The sequence below is a fragment of the Narcine bancroftii genome, chromosome 2 (assembly GCF_036971445.1).
Source record: "Narcine bancroftii isolate sNarBan1 chromosome 2, sNarBan1.hap1, whole genome shotgun sequence".
NCBI lineage: Eukaryota > Metazoa > Chordata > Chondrichthyes > Torpediniformes > Narcinidae > Narcine > Narcine bancroftii.
The window spans coordinates 201,735,083-201,750,750 of NC_091470.1; the positions used below are offsets into that span (position 1 = coordinate 201,735,083).

The 15,668-nt window shown below is 45.1% G+C and overlaps 1 protein-coding gene across 4 annotated transcripts in view; it reads right to left on the bottom strand.

The window, feature by feature from the left end:
• The window catches only part of LOC138755002 (misshapen-like kinase 1), a 406,606-nt gene that overhangs the window by 126,400 nt on the left and 264,538 nt on the right, over positions 1-15,668 (bottom strand). For all 4 annotated transcript variants that reach the window (XR_011351978.1, XM_069920129.1, XM_069920126.1 and 1 more), the window contains 4 exons: positions 15,054-15,229; positions 10,831-10,957; positions 8,089-8,232; positions 6,540-6,648 (listed from right to left, as the gene is read on the bottom strand). Coding sequence is in view for 3 of the 4 variants with exons in the window: in XM_069920129.1 (XP_069776230.1) it covers positions 6,540-6,648; positions 8,089-8,232; positions 10,831-10,957; positions 15,054-15,229 (556 nt within the window). In the remaining variant the exon portion in view is untranslated. The remainder of the gene's footprint in view (positions 1-6,539; positions 6,649-8,088; positions 8,233-10,830; positions 10,958-15,053; positions 15,230-15,668) is intronic.

A 15,668-nucleotide genomic window follows, 5' to 3' on the forward strand; every position in this document is an offset into this window, starting at 1 on the left:
GTCCAGAACTACAGCAAGAAATGGAAATAGAAAGGGCACATAGAGTATTGGCCTCTAAACCACAACCACAACAAAAACCAAGATCTATTGTAGTAAAATTCCTAAGATATACTACAAGAGAAAAGGTACTGGAGAAGACAATGGAAAAAGTAAGAGAGGGCAACAAACCACTGGAGTATAAAGGGCAAAAAATCTTCATTTATCCAGATATAAGTTTTGAACTCCTAAAGAAGAGAAAAGAGTTCAATACAGCAAAGGCGATTTTATGGAAGAAAGGGTATAAATTTATACTAAAGCATCCAGCGGTATTGAAAATATTTATTCCAGGACAACAAAACAGACTATTCTCGGATCCAGAAGAAGCACGAAAATTTGCAGAACAATTACAAAAATAGACTGAGGGATGAAGACAGGTAATGAGAGTAAAAATGATCACGATTGATATGTATGTGGGTAAAGACAAAAATAGACTGAGGGATGAAGACGGGTAATGAGAGTAAAAATGATCACGATTGATATGTATGCGGGTAAAGAGGTATAAGAGTGAATAGAGACAATGTGCATACGTGAATGTATCTGTACTTAGAGGAAAATATAGATAGTATAGACAAGAATTAATAAGGGAAGGTAATGGAATAGAGAGAATAAGGAGGGAATTAAAAGAGTGACCTTTGTGACATATGAAAAGTGAAATCTTTTCTGGGGGGGCTGGGTGGGGGGAAATAGCAGTCACTGCAAAATCAGTTGACGCTTGCGAGTGCATTCGCAAATCCAAATGGAGAGGGGAGATGTGGTTGTCCGACAAGGGATATAGGACAACTCAGGAGGGGAAGGGGAGATTGGGGATAAAGAAGATAGAAATAGGAGAATAAGGAAAATGTTGGATGTTGTAGGAATGTTGTCTTATAAAGAGTTGAAAATAAGAAAACAGAAATGGAAAAGGAGGAAAGGTAATGATGGAAAAACGGAAAGAGAAGATAAACAAAATATAAAATGGCTACGCTGAACTATATGACTTTAAATATTAATGGAATACATAACCAAATTAAAAGGAAGAAACTACTAAATTTAAATGAATAAATGTATTCCATTAGAAAAAATAACATATAGGTTAAGAAATAATATTGAAATATTCGAACAAGTATGGGAGCCTTACATTAAATACAATAGCGAAAACCTACCGGGGACAAACATTACCTAAGTTGATGGAAGGAGAAGGAAAGAAAAGAATGGACTCAGTAGAATTTCTGGTGTATTTTTGTTGAATGACAACATTGTCCTGACTGGCTTAATGCAACCTAGATTGTATACCTAAAATGGATGAGAGGGGGGGGGTGGGGGGGTGGCTTGGGAGGAGGGGGGGGGGGGAGAAAAAGTCACTGTATATGTGTGAAAAAGAAATAGTGTATATCATGGCTAATGTGATTTATGGTGTGAAAAATAAAAAATTTAAAAACCAAAAAAAAACAAAGCTATATCTTACCCTGCAGAAATTGGATAAATTAAATTCCATTGATTCGGATATATGTTTTAGATGCGGTGAAGAAATTGGAGCCTTTTGACATTCCAAGCATCAATTAGAATTTATTAAAATTGCATTGGTGGTAGCCAGGAAATGTATTGCTGTTACTTGGAAGTCTGATTCCTTTCTGGATATAGGCCCGATGGAATGCCGAAATGCCTGGATGTGTTCCCCTGGAGAAAATTACCTACAATCTAAGGAAGAAGTACATGTTTTTGCAGGGGTGGCAGCCGTACTTGCAGAACGCAGTGGACACGACCTGGTACTTTCCCCTATTAGAGATCTAGTTAAGAAATGGAATCAGACCCCATGAACTGGATACACAGTTCCTTCTCTCTTTTTCTTGCTTCTCTTTTGTTCTTTTCTCTACTTCGGGGCTTTGTTGAGAGAGGAGGGGGGATGGGATTGTTTGGAGATATGGACAACTTGTACCATTGATTTTTTTTTTAATTTCAATTTATGTATTTAAGTAATGATTATTTTTTTTGATACATGTTGTCTACAAAATTAAAGTATTAAAAAAAAGCAATCAATGTTAACCACAAATAATCCTCTCCTGCCTCGGGATTTGGTCTCTGCCTCTTCCATTTGCATTGTTTGCATTCTCCCAAGGTTGGATGCCATTGAACTAGACATGGTCTCATCTGGTTTGAAGCTGGGTTCCCAGTGAACCTGGTGTTGATTAGCCGAGGAGATCAGCTCTAGAGCGGTGATGTTACAGGACTGGAATGCATGCCTGGGACTATTTCGTAAAGACCACAACAAACGTTCTGTGCAGCTCATCAAAACCCCAAGATTGCATTCTACAAGGGAAACAAATAGAGTGTAATACATGACTTGAAATAAATTATATATTTAGGAGCAGAAATAGGCCATTCAGCCCATCAAATCTGCCCCGCCATTTAATCATGAGCTGATCCATTTGTCCACTCAGCCCCACTGCCCGGCCTTCTCTCCATAATCTTTGATGCCCTGGCTAATCAAGAACCCATCAACTTCTGCCTTAAAAAACACCCAATGACCTGGCCTCCACAACCGCCTGTGGCAACAAATTCCACAGATTCACCCCCCTCTGGTTAAAGAAATTCCTCCATATCTCTGTTCTAAGTGGATGGTCTATAATCCTGAAGTTGCATTCAACTCTCCCACGGAAACAATCTTTCTCCAAATACTCTGTACACGCCTTTCAACATTCAAAATGCTTCAATGAGGACACCCCCCCCCCCCACCCCTATTCTCCTAAATTCCAATGAATACAGGCCAAGACCTGTCAAATGCTCCTCATGTAACCCTTTCACTCCTGCAATCACCTCTCCAATGTCAGCATATCCTTTCTTAAAATGAGGTGCCTGAAATTGTGCACCATTCTCTCCATGTGAGGTCTCACCAGGGCCTTATAAAGGCTCAACATCATATCCCTGCTCTTATATTCTTTTCCTCTTGAAATGGGACACCAGGGTTTCATTCGCCTTCTTAGTACAGCTGTGCCAGTGACCTGGGTACGAATCTGCTGCTGGTCCGTAACGACTCACAGGTCCCGTTGTGTTTTCATTCTTCTTCCCCCCATTTTGGAAATAGTCTGCCCATTTATCTTTTTCCTCCCAAAGTGCGTGACTGAACACCTCCCGACATTGTATTTCAAGTAGTGACTTCTTCACCACAATTGTTGCTAAGTGTTGTAACTCGATGGCAATGGGAAATGTTGACATGTTCACCACCCCCCCCCCCCCCCCCCCCCCCACCACACAGTTTGCTTGGTTGGACTGGAGAAGAGATCGGCTGACGGGGAACATCGTGGGGATATGTCTTCACACAGAGAGCGATGGGAAAAAGGAATGAGCCACCAGTGGAGGTGCGAATGCAAGCTGGATTTTGACATTTTAAGAACCACTTGGATAGGTCCACGGATGGGAGGTCTGGAAGTGGTTCTCAACCTTTTTCTTTCCACTCACATACCACTTCAAGTATTCCCTGCACATTGGTGCTCTGCGATTAGCCCACTTCCTGGATAGCCACACCACCTCCGTAGGCTTCTTGAAGGTTGGGCGAGTAGCCGGCGACCTGCTCATGGTAATACCATAATATCCTAATTTCAACTTCACGTACAAGACCCGGAAATATTTTTGAGCCAATTTTTTTGGGAAAAAAGTGTGTCTTGTATGCTGTCAAATACGGTAAATCTTTCCCTTGTCACGTTACATCTATGCCCTCTAGTTTAAGCCTCCCCTCCCCTGGAAAAGTTCTGTGACCATCTATGCCTCTCCTGTTTTTAAATACAAAGCCCGGCCCTTAGCCTCCTACACTCCGATGGGAAAAGACTCTTCGAACTCAAGCAAAAGAAGGATAAATACTCTTTCAATTCTTATAACAACAGGGACAGATGGAAGGGATCACTGATGACATTTTACCAATGAGCACGTTTTTGGGATGTGGGGGTGAAATCAGAGTAGCAAGGGAGAATTTAGTCTCAGGATGCGCATGCAGCAGAGTGGATCTTAAAAGCAATTTTAAGAACAGCCTGAGAACATAATTTGTCACAATCCAAATTAAGGCAAAATTCCAGAGGTCTAGCATTTTACTGCTTCGGCAGACCAGTTATACTTTGTTTCAAATTCTCACTGCCTGCAAATGCCTTTAGAGGTCCTCCCCTCTCCAGCTCTGCAATGTCCACCAGACCATCTCCCACCAGACGCTGCACCGCTCCACTTATGGCAGGGGTGTCAAACTCAAATTCACGGAGGGCCAAAATTAAAAACTTAGACTAAGTCGAGGGTCCGAACTAAATATTTATTGAAAATTTTCAACAACATCTGCATGTTTTCTCTTCTTTCAAAGTACTCGAGATGGCAGAGGTCGACAGCATCGAGTCCACGCTGCTGAAGATCCAGCTGTGCTGGATGGGTCACGTCTCCAGAATGGAGGACCATCGCCTTCCCAAGATCGTGTTATATGGCGAGCTCTCCACTGGCCACCGTGACAGAGGTGCACCAAAGAAAAGGTATAAGGACTGCCTAAAGAAATCTCTTGGTGCCTGCCACATTGACCACCGCCAGTGGGCTGATAACGCCTCAAACCGTGCATCTTGGCGCCTCACATTTTGGCGGGCAGCAACCTCCTTTGAAGAAGACCGCAGATCCCACCTCACTGACAAAAGGCAATGGAGGAAAAACCCAACACCCAACCCAACCAACCAATTTTCCCCTGCAGCCGCTGGCAACCGTGTCTGCCTGTCCCGCATCGGACTTGTCAGCCACAAACGAGCCTGCAGCTGACGTGGACTTTTACCCCCTCCATAAATCTTCGTCCGCGAAGCCAAGCCAAAGACATATGTAACGTTAAACTTTTTCTTATTAAAATAAATGTTTAATAATAGTTTTGGATAAACTCTTTCCAGAAGCATTAACAAATGAGAAATAAAATATTCAATAAATAATATTTCTCTATAGAGGATTTGTGAAATGTTGCTAGTGTGCTGTCGAATAGTAAAATCTGAGGGCTATTGAGAATGTGGGAGAATAACATGATTCCTGAAACAATCAAATGGGTGACTGATTGTGGGCATGAACTCTAGCAGGGTTATTTGCCATGCCCTTTTTCCATTGGTACAGATATCCTTTAATTTACACACTTTTCAAGTTTTATGCCTAATGAGCTTGTATCCAGGTGCAGGACCATTTTTAACCAGGAATATATTTATCACTGTGACATGAAACTATTGGAAGATCGTTTTATCCTGAGATTAAAGTTCATAATCCTTACTCAGGCCTGTGTGCGGGAGGGCGGGGTTTGCGGGCGATCGGGTTGGACAACGACAGTGCGGGGGCATCGGCTCTTGCATCTCGGCGGATCAGCGGCCCGTCACCGTGAGTCGCGGGTCGGCCTGCGGCAGGGAGGGGGAGTGGGCAATGTCCTGGCGAGGTCAGGCCCAAGGCCTCCGGTTCTGGGCGCTGGGAAGCGGCCTTGGCTTCCCTGACACCGGCCAGGCCCCAAAACCAGAGTCCACGGTGAGACCCTGCAACGTAAACAGAGGAGGTGGGGGCGATTAGCAGGCTGACGCCAATGCATTCTGGGATTTATAGTATTAGCTGTGCATGCGCTATACTGGCGCGGCGGCCAGCGGGCCACCTCTAATACATTTTTTAAATGATCTTGCGGGCCAAATATAATTATATCGCGGGCCAAATTTGGCCTGCGGGCCAGAGTTTGACATGTGTGACTTATGGCCTCTTACAAACCCTTAGCTACTCTGTTAGGGAATGCTTCAGAACATAGAACACTTTAGCACAGTACAGGTCCTTCATCCATGATGTTATGCCAATCATGTCAACAAACGAAACCTTCCCTATCTCACATCCATAACCCTGCAACTTTCTTCGATCTGTGTGCCTGTCTAAGAGTCTTTTAAATGCCTCTAATGTTTCAGCCTCCTCCACCATCCTAGCAATGCATTCCAGGCACCCCCTATTCTCCATGCTGGCCGTCCACCCTATCTATGCCTCTCAGAATCTTGTAGACCTCTATTAAGTCTCCCCTCATCCTTCTTCATTCCAAAGAGAAAAGCCCCAGCTCTGTTAACCTTGCCTCAGAGCTTCCACAGCTTTGCATGTTGGTGATTTGGGCAGCAGCGATGCTCCATGGAGTGAATCTGCCTCAACTTAAATTTCCCCCTCCTCCCCCATCTTCAACACTCCCAACCCTACAGACCACTGCACTGAAGCCAAAATATACTATCAGAGGTTAATGGGTTCTTGATTAGCCACGGCATCAAAGGTAATGGGGAGAAGGCCGGACAGTTGGGAAAATGGATCAGCTCATGATTAAATGGCGGGGCACATTCAATGGGCAGAATTGTCTATTTCTGCACCTATGTCTTATTGGTGTTCTAATCCTGCGGATGGAAAGTCCTCAGCCAAGCATGCACAGCATGTGTCCAAGACCGCAGTCTCTCCCAGACTGAGGATTACTACTGCAGGACAAGGCAGCGGTAGATTCTGGCGAAGCAGATGCTCGGACTCACCAGTGAATTGAATGGTTTCCCCACCAGCACCCATCTGATACATTCCAAGATCGACGAAGGTGGTGAAGGATGACTTTCCGGGCGACTTCACCAGACCTCGCGACTGAAAACTGAAATGAGACACAGTAATGAATAGTTCTGGCCACAAAGAAAAACCATTCAGCACCTCAGGTGTATGCTATCCAATTAGAACACAAACCATTCCAGCACTGTACAGGTCCTTCAGCCCATGATGTTGTGCCAACCTATGTAAGTTACTACACAACAATCTCTAATGCCTCCCTCCTTCACACCTTTGTTTTTCTTACATCTATGCGCCAGTCTAAGAGTCTTTTAACTGTACCTGTTGTTCCAGCCTCTGGCAAGGCTTTCCAGACACCCTCAACACTTTGTGTACCCTTGATGTCTCCCCTAAACTTCCCTCCCTTCACTTTGTACAGATGTCCTCTGGTGTTTGCTACTTCTGCTCTGGGAAAGAGGTGCTGGTCTGATATGAGGTGCATTACTTGCTGTGCCTCACATAAAGCCAACATAGTAGGGTTCACAAATCTGCACACACTGCTCTAATTTTCCCAGCATTTGTCCTTTTACCCTGTGTGAAGAGAACATTCAAGACTCCTTGATTGTCAGAAAATGAAATATTACACGAAATTGCCTTCTGCCTGCTGAAAGGCAGAGTCACCATTAGTGTTGCCCAGCGCCCCCTACAGTACGACAGAAAGAGAAGCAGAAGAGAGTCCCTTCAAAGACACCAAGTGTCCATGGAGTCACCCCCAGCCGCGCAGACTCCTGTTCAATCCATCGGCCGCCCGAGCTCCAGACCCAAACCCCCGACACGATCATGAAGCCTCTGGCGCCCGAGGCCCTTCGGGAGCCTTTCTTGCCCTTAGTGCCCTCTTGAACCCCCAGTTCTGATGTCTGGTTCCCAACAGCCCTGCAGCCTGTGTGGGTCCTTCAGCCACTGAGCCCCCTGCTAGTCAACTGCCGCAATCGCTGCTATGTAGGGCCGTCTCCTCTCTCCCTGTTTCTGTTGCCCTGTGCTGGTCCACTGCTCCCCCAGAGTGTGCAACACCTTGTGGTGCCTCCACCTTGGGCACAGACATTTCAATTACAGGATTCTAAAATAAAACATTGCCGGCTCTTTTAATATGCTATTTAAAGCCTGTACAGGGTTGGTGGCATTACGGAGTAGCGGTCTGCTCTCCCAAGTCAGCACGAGCAGCAGTACTGCCATTTTACAGATCACAATTTTACATCGAGCTGAGACTTTGATCAAACAGAATTGCATTTCTCCTCCAATCAATAAACCTAACCCCACCCCCCCCCCCGAACTAATTTCCCTCTACCTATTCTCTCTCATATGCCTATTAGTGTTTCACCACCTAATCTAAGGGGCAATCTACTCTGTCCAGTTCACCGGCCTACTAGCAGAGTTTTAGGACCTAGACACAGGACTCTCGCAAGCATGTCTAACACAGTGCAATGCAGAAACTCTGCTGAGGCCAGGCCCTCACAGGAAATCAGACTTGATAAAGAACAGAATCCTCACCTCTGCAATGCTGTCATCCTTCTGAGATTGAGGGCCTTTGGTATCAGTTGGAGAATGGCTCTGGCGCACTAGATCAGGCAGGTTAACGTGACTTGTGAAGCCATTGCTGTCTGGGTGATGGACGCCCCTTTCCTCCTCGGGTGTCTGTAGAAAGAAACCAAGATCGCCCATCACATCGACTCCTTTCCAACTGATTACAGCTTCGCTTGAATTGTTGATGCAAGAACAATATTTATAAAATGTGCAAAAAGGTTCAGTATTTCACAGAAATTTAATATCACATTCAATCAATATACCTACAACTAAAACACTGAATAAAAAATGATTAGATCTGTAATTGAGCGTTTCTTCTGCAATGTAAACAAAGAGCCGCTGTGTGGTTGCAGTTCATTGATAACTGATTTAGTGCCCTTTATTTTATTTTAGCTTAAGATATTATTTCTCACTTGCTCCTTTAAAATTTTTGTGATTAAGTTCACTTTCCAAATCACCTATATTTCCCCAACCAAATGGCATTTACATCGACTTCTCCGGGATCTCTGAGCTCACTCCCTGTTCTCCCTCTCTTCCCCCATCCTCCACCCACTTCCCTCTCCATTCACAGAACCATTCCCCCCTAACCCCGTTTGCTGCTGTGCCCTCCCTCCCTTATCCACCTATTACCTCCGGCCTGTGGGACAAGCTCCTTCCCCCGCCACCATTTTGTTTGGGCACCTGCCCACATTTTGCTCATGCCTTGATGAAGGGGCTTGGGCTGGAAACGCTGGTAACGTATCTTTATGCTTGTTAAACAAAATATGCTGTTTGACCTCACTTTAATCACGGCATCTGCAAACCTTTGTGCTTTACTCTAAACCACGATTGTATTTGCTTCCATCACTATTTCTGGCTGCCCGTTCCAGGGGCTTAACAACTCTGTGGAAAAGAATATGCCTCGCACATCTCCCTTAAACTTCTACACCCTCCCACTTTAAACACAGGAACTTGTGTGTGTGATTGCTTTTGCCCTTTCATGTCCACCCTATCAATGCTTTTCAAGATTTTATGAATTTCTAACAGGGTCCCTCCCCTCAGCCTCCCGACACTCGAGACAACCCCATGCAATGTCATGACTGCTGTCATTGATGGTAGTTGTGAGATTAGGGTCACGGGAACAAAAGGTTATTCTGCCTCGTAACCCACCACATTGTTGGCTGAGATCATGACTGACCTATGACCTAACTTCCTATACCCACCATTGCCACACTTGTCCCTCAGAACATAGAACATAACAGTGGCGAACAGATCCTTTGGCCCACAATGTTGTGCTGACCTATGTAAACCAATAATCTAATCCTTCCCCACCTCATTTAAGGACTCTTACTTTGCTCATTATTTATTATTTGATATTTAATATCTCGGTATTTGCACAGGCAGTTTGTTTACATTTCTTCCTTCTTGAGTACAGTTTACGGTAATTAGAATTTTTGCCTGGCCTGCAGGGAAAAGAATCTCAGGGTTGTATGCGATGTCGTGTCCATACTCTGACAATAAATGTGAACTTTGAACTTCGCACCCACAACCTATTTTCCCAGAGCCTTTGAATGTCCCCATCGTACCATTTTGAAGACAGATGGGATTAGTAGGTTAATTGGTCACATGGGTGTACCTGTACGGTGCAGACTTGTGGTCTGGAAGGGCCTGTAACTGTGTTGTAGCTCTAAACTAAATTAATGTGAGAGAACTTAGTCATTTCAGACCTCTAGCCATCTACTTCTCATCATCTTGGATACCTCCTTATCACCCCTCCTCATCTGTCACTTTGAGGAATAAAGAACCAACCTCTCCTCATAAGGCACACTCTCCAATCCAGGCAACACCCTTCTGTCTAGTGTCCACATCCGTCCTGTGACGAGCTGATCAGGTCCATCCAAGGTCCTGTATTGCTGCAATATTACCTCATAACTCTTGAACTCGATCCCATGGTTCAAGTTCATTATCTCATGGACAGACGTTCTCCAGACATTGGTGCAAAAGCACACATCCAGACAAAATACACAGAGACAAATCATACATGTGCAGCTCTGTATACATATATTAAAATTAATACAGGTACACAATCCTTTATCTGGACATCTAAAATCCGGAAAGCTCCAAAAACTGGCTGGTACAGCATAGGGAGAGAGAGGCAGCAGCACCACTAGGCTGGGTGGGGGGGGGGGGGGGGGGGGAGAGAGGAGAGAGAGACGGCAACGCGACTTGGGTGGGCGAGGGGGGGGGGAGAGAGACGGCAGCACGACTCAGGTGGGTGGGGGGAGAGAGAGATGGCAGCACGACTCGGGTGGGTGAGGGTGAGGACAACGGCAGCGTGACTCGGGTGGGCGAGGGGGGAGAGGCGGCAGCAGCACGACTCGGGTGGGCGGTGGGGGGAGAGAGGCGGCAGCGCGACTCGGTGGGCTTAAATCTGGGGCAGCAGGCTTTTGTTCTGAAATCTGGAAAAATCCGAAATTTGGAACACACTATTCCCCAAGGGTTCCAGATGAAGGATTGTGTACCTGTACTGATGAATAAATAGTGGAATCTTAGAGGGTATGAGTAAGGCAACACCCCACACACCTTCTTAACAACATTGTTAACCTGTGCAGCAGTTTTGAGTTTCCCGAGGACACAGACCCAAAGATCTCTCAGTTTGTCCACACTGTTCAGAGTTCTCCCATCAACACTTCAAAATCGAATGACTGGAATGAACTTCCTCGCACTTACCCTCTGAACAATCATTGTTCCGTCTCCGTAGCTGTTGCTCGAAGTTTCCACCACTGCAGGCTCTTCATCGTCATGCACCACCATGGTGCTGATGCTGTCCGTGTCTCCGTCGTTGGTACGATTTTGCCTAAAATTTAAAAAAAAAACACAATGGGGGAGCAGGAATCTCCAGGCAAAAAAAATTGTAATGTGCAGTTAGAGCTTCAGGACCAGTATAATCTGTTTAGGAGTGGAAATACACCCTGCTCTCCCTCTCTTCCTCATCCCTCTGTCTTTTTTCCTCTAGCTCTCCACCCCTTTCCTAGCCCATTCCCCATTCTCCCTCTCTTCCCCCCAACCTTCTGTCTTCTTCCAGCCCCTTCTTCCTCCATTCACAGAACTACCCCCTCCCCTGTTTGCTGCTGTGCCTTCCATCCTCTACCTATTACCTCCTGCCTGAAGGACCATGCTCCTTCCCCTGCCCCTCCCCCCACCATTTTGTGTGGGCGCCTGCCAACATTTTGCTCCTACCTTGATGAAGGGCTCAAGCCCAAAATGTTGGTTCTGTATCTTTATCTTAGGAATATTAAAGAACGTTGTATGACCTGGTGAGTTTCTCCAGAATTGTGTTTTTACTTTTTATCTTTTTCACTGCAACTTTCGGGGAGTAATGGTGATGGACACCACCCACCCCCCCACCCACTCCTTGATCATCAACACTCTTTCAACAGTTCCCTGTTACTAATCCCATTCAGAAAAGCATCCTCCTATCCTCCTATTACCAAGCCAATTTTGAATCTAATTTGCCAGCTCACCTTGGATCCCTTGTGTCTTCACCCTTTGGAACAGCATACCATGCAGAACTTTGGTAAATGCCCTGCTGAATGCATCCGGAGCTCCCGTTGTGGTCTCCTGGGCGCAGACTGGGAGATCGCTTTGTTGAGCACATCGGCTCTGTCTGCCGGAATAGCGTGGATCTCCCAGTGGCTGCCCATTCCAATTCTCCAGCCCATTCCCTTACTGACACGTCTGTCCATGGTCTCATGCATTGCCAGACTGAGACCACCCGCGAGTTGGAGGAACAACACCTCATCTGCCTTGTGGGCACCTTCCAACTGGATGGCATTAACATCAATCCAACTCCCCCCCCCCCCCCACCTGTCTCCTTCCCTCTAGTTTTCTCTCTCTATTTATATTGATTAGATTTTAAAATGTATATTTAACTTTTTTTTAATACTTTCTTTTTTCTTTTTTTATGGCTCTCCTTAGGAGAGTTGGCTGAAGGGGGGGCAATGGTGAATATTTTCTTTTAACCATATAACCATTTACGGAGCGGAAACAGGCCATGTTGGCCTTTCGAGTCCGCACCGGTTCACTGATTTTGTGCGTGATAAGAATAGTTGGGAAGGGCTTGCATATTGCAGTTTGAAATCAGCTTTTGAATTTGTAATAAATATTTCCCTCATGGAAGGCTGATTCAGAAGGTGCAGCAGCATGGATCCAAGGTGACTGATAATTTAGATACTAAATTGGCTGGCTGATAGAAGACTGATAGTGGTGGTTCTTTTTTATATATATATTAAAAAAATGTTCATGTTCATGTTTAATTGCTGTATCTGTCATATATTATTTGTTTTTTGAATGAATAAATAAAGTTTAAAAAAAAAGTTTTCTCTCTCTTCTCCCTCTGTCTCCTTTCACAGAGCCAAAATCAATTCTCACCTTCCCTCTTATCATATCCAATTAACACCCTTTGTTTGTTGGCCTGGACCCCTCCCCCTCCCATTCTCCCCCCCTTTCTCTCCAGCACATTCGAAGGGTGAGAAGGAGACTTGATAGAGGTCCACAAGATTATGAGAGGCACAGGTAGGGGCGGACGGCCAGCAACTGTTTCCCAGGGCAGGATCAGCAAACACCAGAGGATGTCTGGACAAAGTGAAGGGAGGGAAGTTTAGCGGAGACATCGGGGGGGTGAGTTTTTTACATTGCTTGGAATGCATTGCCAGGGATGGTGGTGGAGGCTGGAACAATAGGGGACATTTAAGAGACTCTTAGAAAGACACATGGATAAAAGGAAAATAGAGGGTTATGGGGTAAGAGGGTTTAGTACTTTATTTTTGGAAGGAATATATGGGTCACCACAACATCGAAGGCTGAAGGACCTGTACTGTGCTGTATGTTCTAACTATTATTCTGCTGTGAATTAAATCTTGTCATTCAGATCGTTAGCTCCGAGCACAGGTTTGCTAACTTTGACTACAGGTATAGAAGATACACTGACCACCACAGTCTACATGCAATTACCACAACGTGCCAGGACAGAAACAGAGATTACAAATATTAAAGGATAAATATTCACAATTGCAAGAGAAAAGGGGAGCATTGTTAGTGCAACTGGGGTTCGAATCTGGTCCTGTCTGTGTGGAGTTTGTATGTTCTCCCCGTGACCAGGTGCTCTGATTTCCTCCCATCTTCCAAAACGTATGGCTGTTGTAAGTTAATTTGGGTTCAACTGAGCAGCACAGGTTGGAACCGGCTTCTTCCGCGCAGTAAAGAAAATATAAAACCATTTAAAATTTAATTTCAGAAATTACAAGTACAAAATGCTCCAGATTGGTACATGTGAACCAGGGCTTGGACAGTGGAGCAACTTTGTTCTGAGAGCCATCCAGCCAAGTCAAGCTATTAATTAAAAACATTTTTTTAGACATACAGTACGGTAACAGGCCTTTTCGGCCCATGAGCCCGTGCTGCCCCATTACGCCCCATTAACCTACAACCCCCATTATGTTTTGAACAGTGGGAGCCCCCAGATACAAGGAGAATGTACAAACTACTTACAGGCAGCGCAGGATTCGAAGCCTGGTCATGATTGCTATAACAGCATTGTGCTGACTCTACGCCAACCGTACTGTCCTTGAGAATAAAATATACGTAGAACATAGGACATTATAGCACAGTACAGGCTCTTCGGCCCTCAATGTTGTGCCAACCTATAAATACATACCAAAAAAAAAAGCACTTTCTACCTTGTAACCATTTATATTTGTCTTGCATCCATGTGCCTGTCTAAGAGTCTCTTAAATGCCCCAATGTTTCAGCCTCCACCACCATCCCTGCCCCCACAACTCTGTGTAAAAAAAACCTTACCCCTGATATCTCCCATAAACTTCCCTCCCTTCACCTTGTACAAATATCCTCTGCTCTTTGCTATTCCCACCCTGGGAGAAAGGTGCTGGCTGTCTACTTTATCTATGCCTTTCAGAATCTTGTAGACCACTATTAAGTCGCAGCTCATTCTTATTTGCTCCAAACAGAAAATCTTGCCTCATAAGACATTTTCCAATCCAGGCCACAGATTACCAGCTGGCGCACCATTAAACAAAATGTATAGCGTGAGAGAGGGACAGGTTCAGTGATAAATAGTGCAAGGGAAGCAACATTATACCAAGAGATCCATTCAATAGTTTGATAAGAGCAGAAAATAAACTGTTCTTGAACCTGGTGACTAACTCACTTCTGCCTGAGTTGGTGGTGGGGGAGCATTTGGGGAAAGAGGAGAGTGTGTCTGATTCTTTTACTCCATTGGTTGCTTTCCTAGGACAAGTCGATGTTTGTGTAAGGGCCTGAACCGTGCTCACAACTCTCTGTAGTTTCTTGTCGTCTTGAGCAGAGCAGTTGCTATCCCGAGCTGTGATGCATTTGGTTACCTTTTATACGTTGGTAGGAGACCTTGGGGACATGCTGAATGTCTTTAGGTTTCTAAGGTTGTAGCATCAGGATAGATGGATTCCACCTTAAACTATATATCAATTCTCAGAGCTGGATTAATTTAATTTTGACATACAGCATGGTATTAGGGTCTTCAGGCCCACAAGCCCAGGCCACCCAATTAACCTACAACCCCTGCACATTTTCTGGAAGTTGAGAGGAGACCGGAGCAGCCAGAGGAAACCCATGGAGACAGGGGGAGAATGTACAAACCCCTTACAGACACCACCTGGGTCATTGGTGCTGTTACAGTGTTGCACTAACCTCAATGTTATCTGTGCCACCTGTTAAGCTAATTGTGCTGCCCCTACCAAACTAACTGTGCCACCCCTACCATGCTAACCGTGCCACCCCCTACCACATAACCGTCTCGCCCCTACTATACTTACTATAGAGAGGCACTCTCTCAGAAAGCTAATTACTTCTGATGGAACTTGTTCACTTTTGGCAACCAAACAGCCTGAGGTACTCACCCTGATCTCGAACCATCAGAGCTGGACAGATTCTCATCCTGACGCTCATTATCTCCTTCCTCATCCTCTTCGTCAGTGCTGCCAGAGTCTTCACTCGAGGAAGAGTAGTCCATCACCTTGACCGGGGGCTTGGGCAGCTCATCGGAACGAGGGTCCTTTGCCAGATTCAGCAAGTCCTGGAGGAAAGCCCAACACTGTAAGCACCGCTCGTCAGAACCACACAACCCAATGAAGTAGGTGAAGAGCTCACGCAGACAAATGGACTTGCTCTTTGATACAAAGACTGAGAAAACCCAGGAGGAAAACAAAATAGGACAAATGCATGATTGCTCAAAACGAACCTACAAAAAGAAAAATATTTTGACAAATGGATTAACAATTGAGATAACAAAAACATAATTTGATATGGAATGATTGCTCAACGATCTGCCTCACCCAGCACTGTATGGTGATTTGGTTCGAAGTTTACAAGTTCTCTCTTGTGTAATCCAAATCTACAGAGACCCTTCGCAACACCCAATCCTGGGCGGTTGCAGAATTCACTCAGCTCCAAGAGGTAACGCAGGGAGGACCACCACTTTTTTATCAGTTCATCAAATTTAATCGTCCTCACTT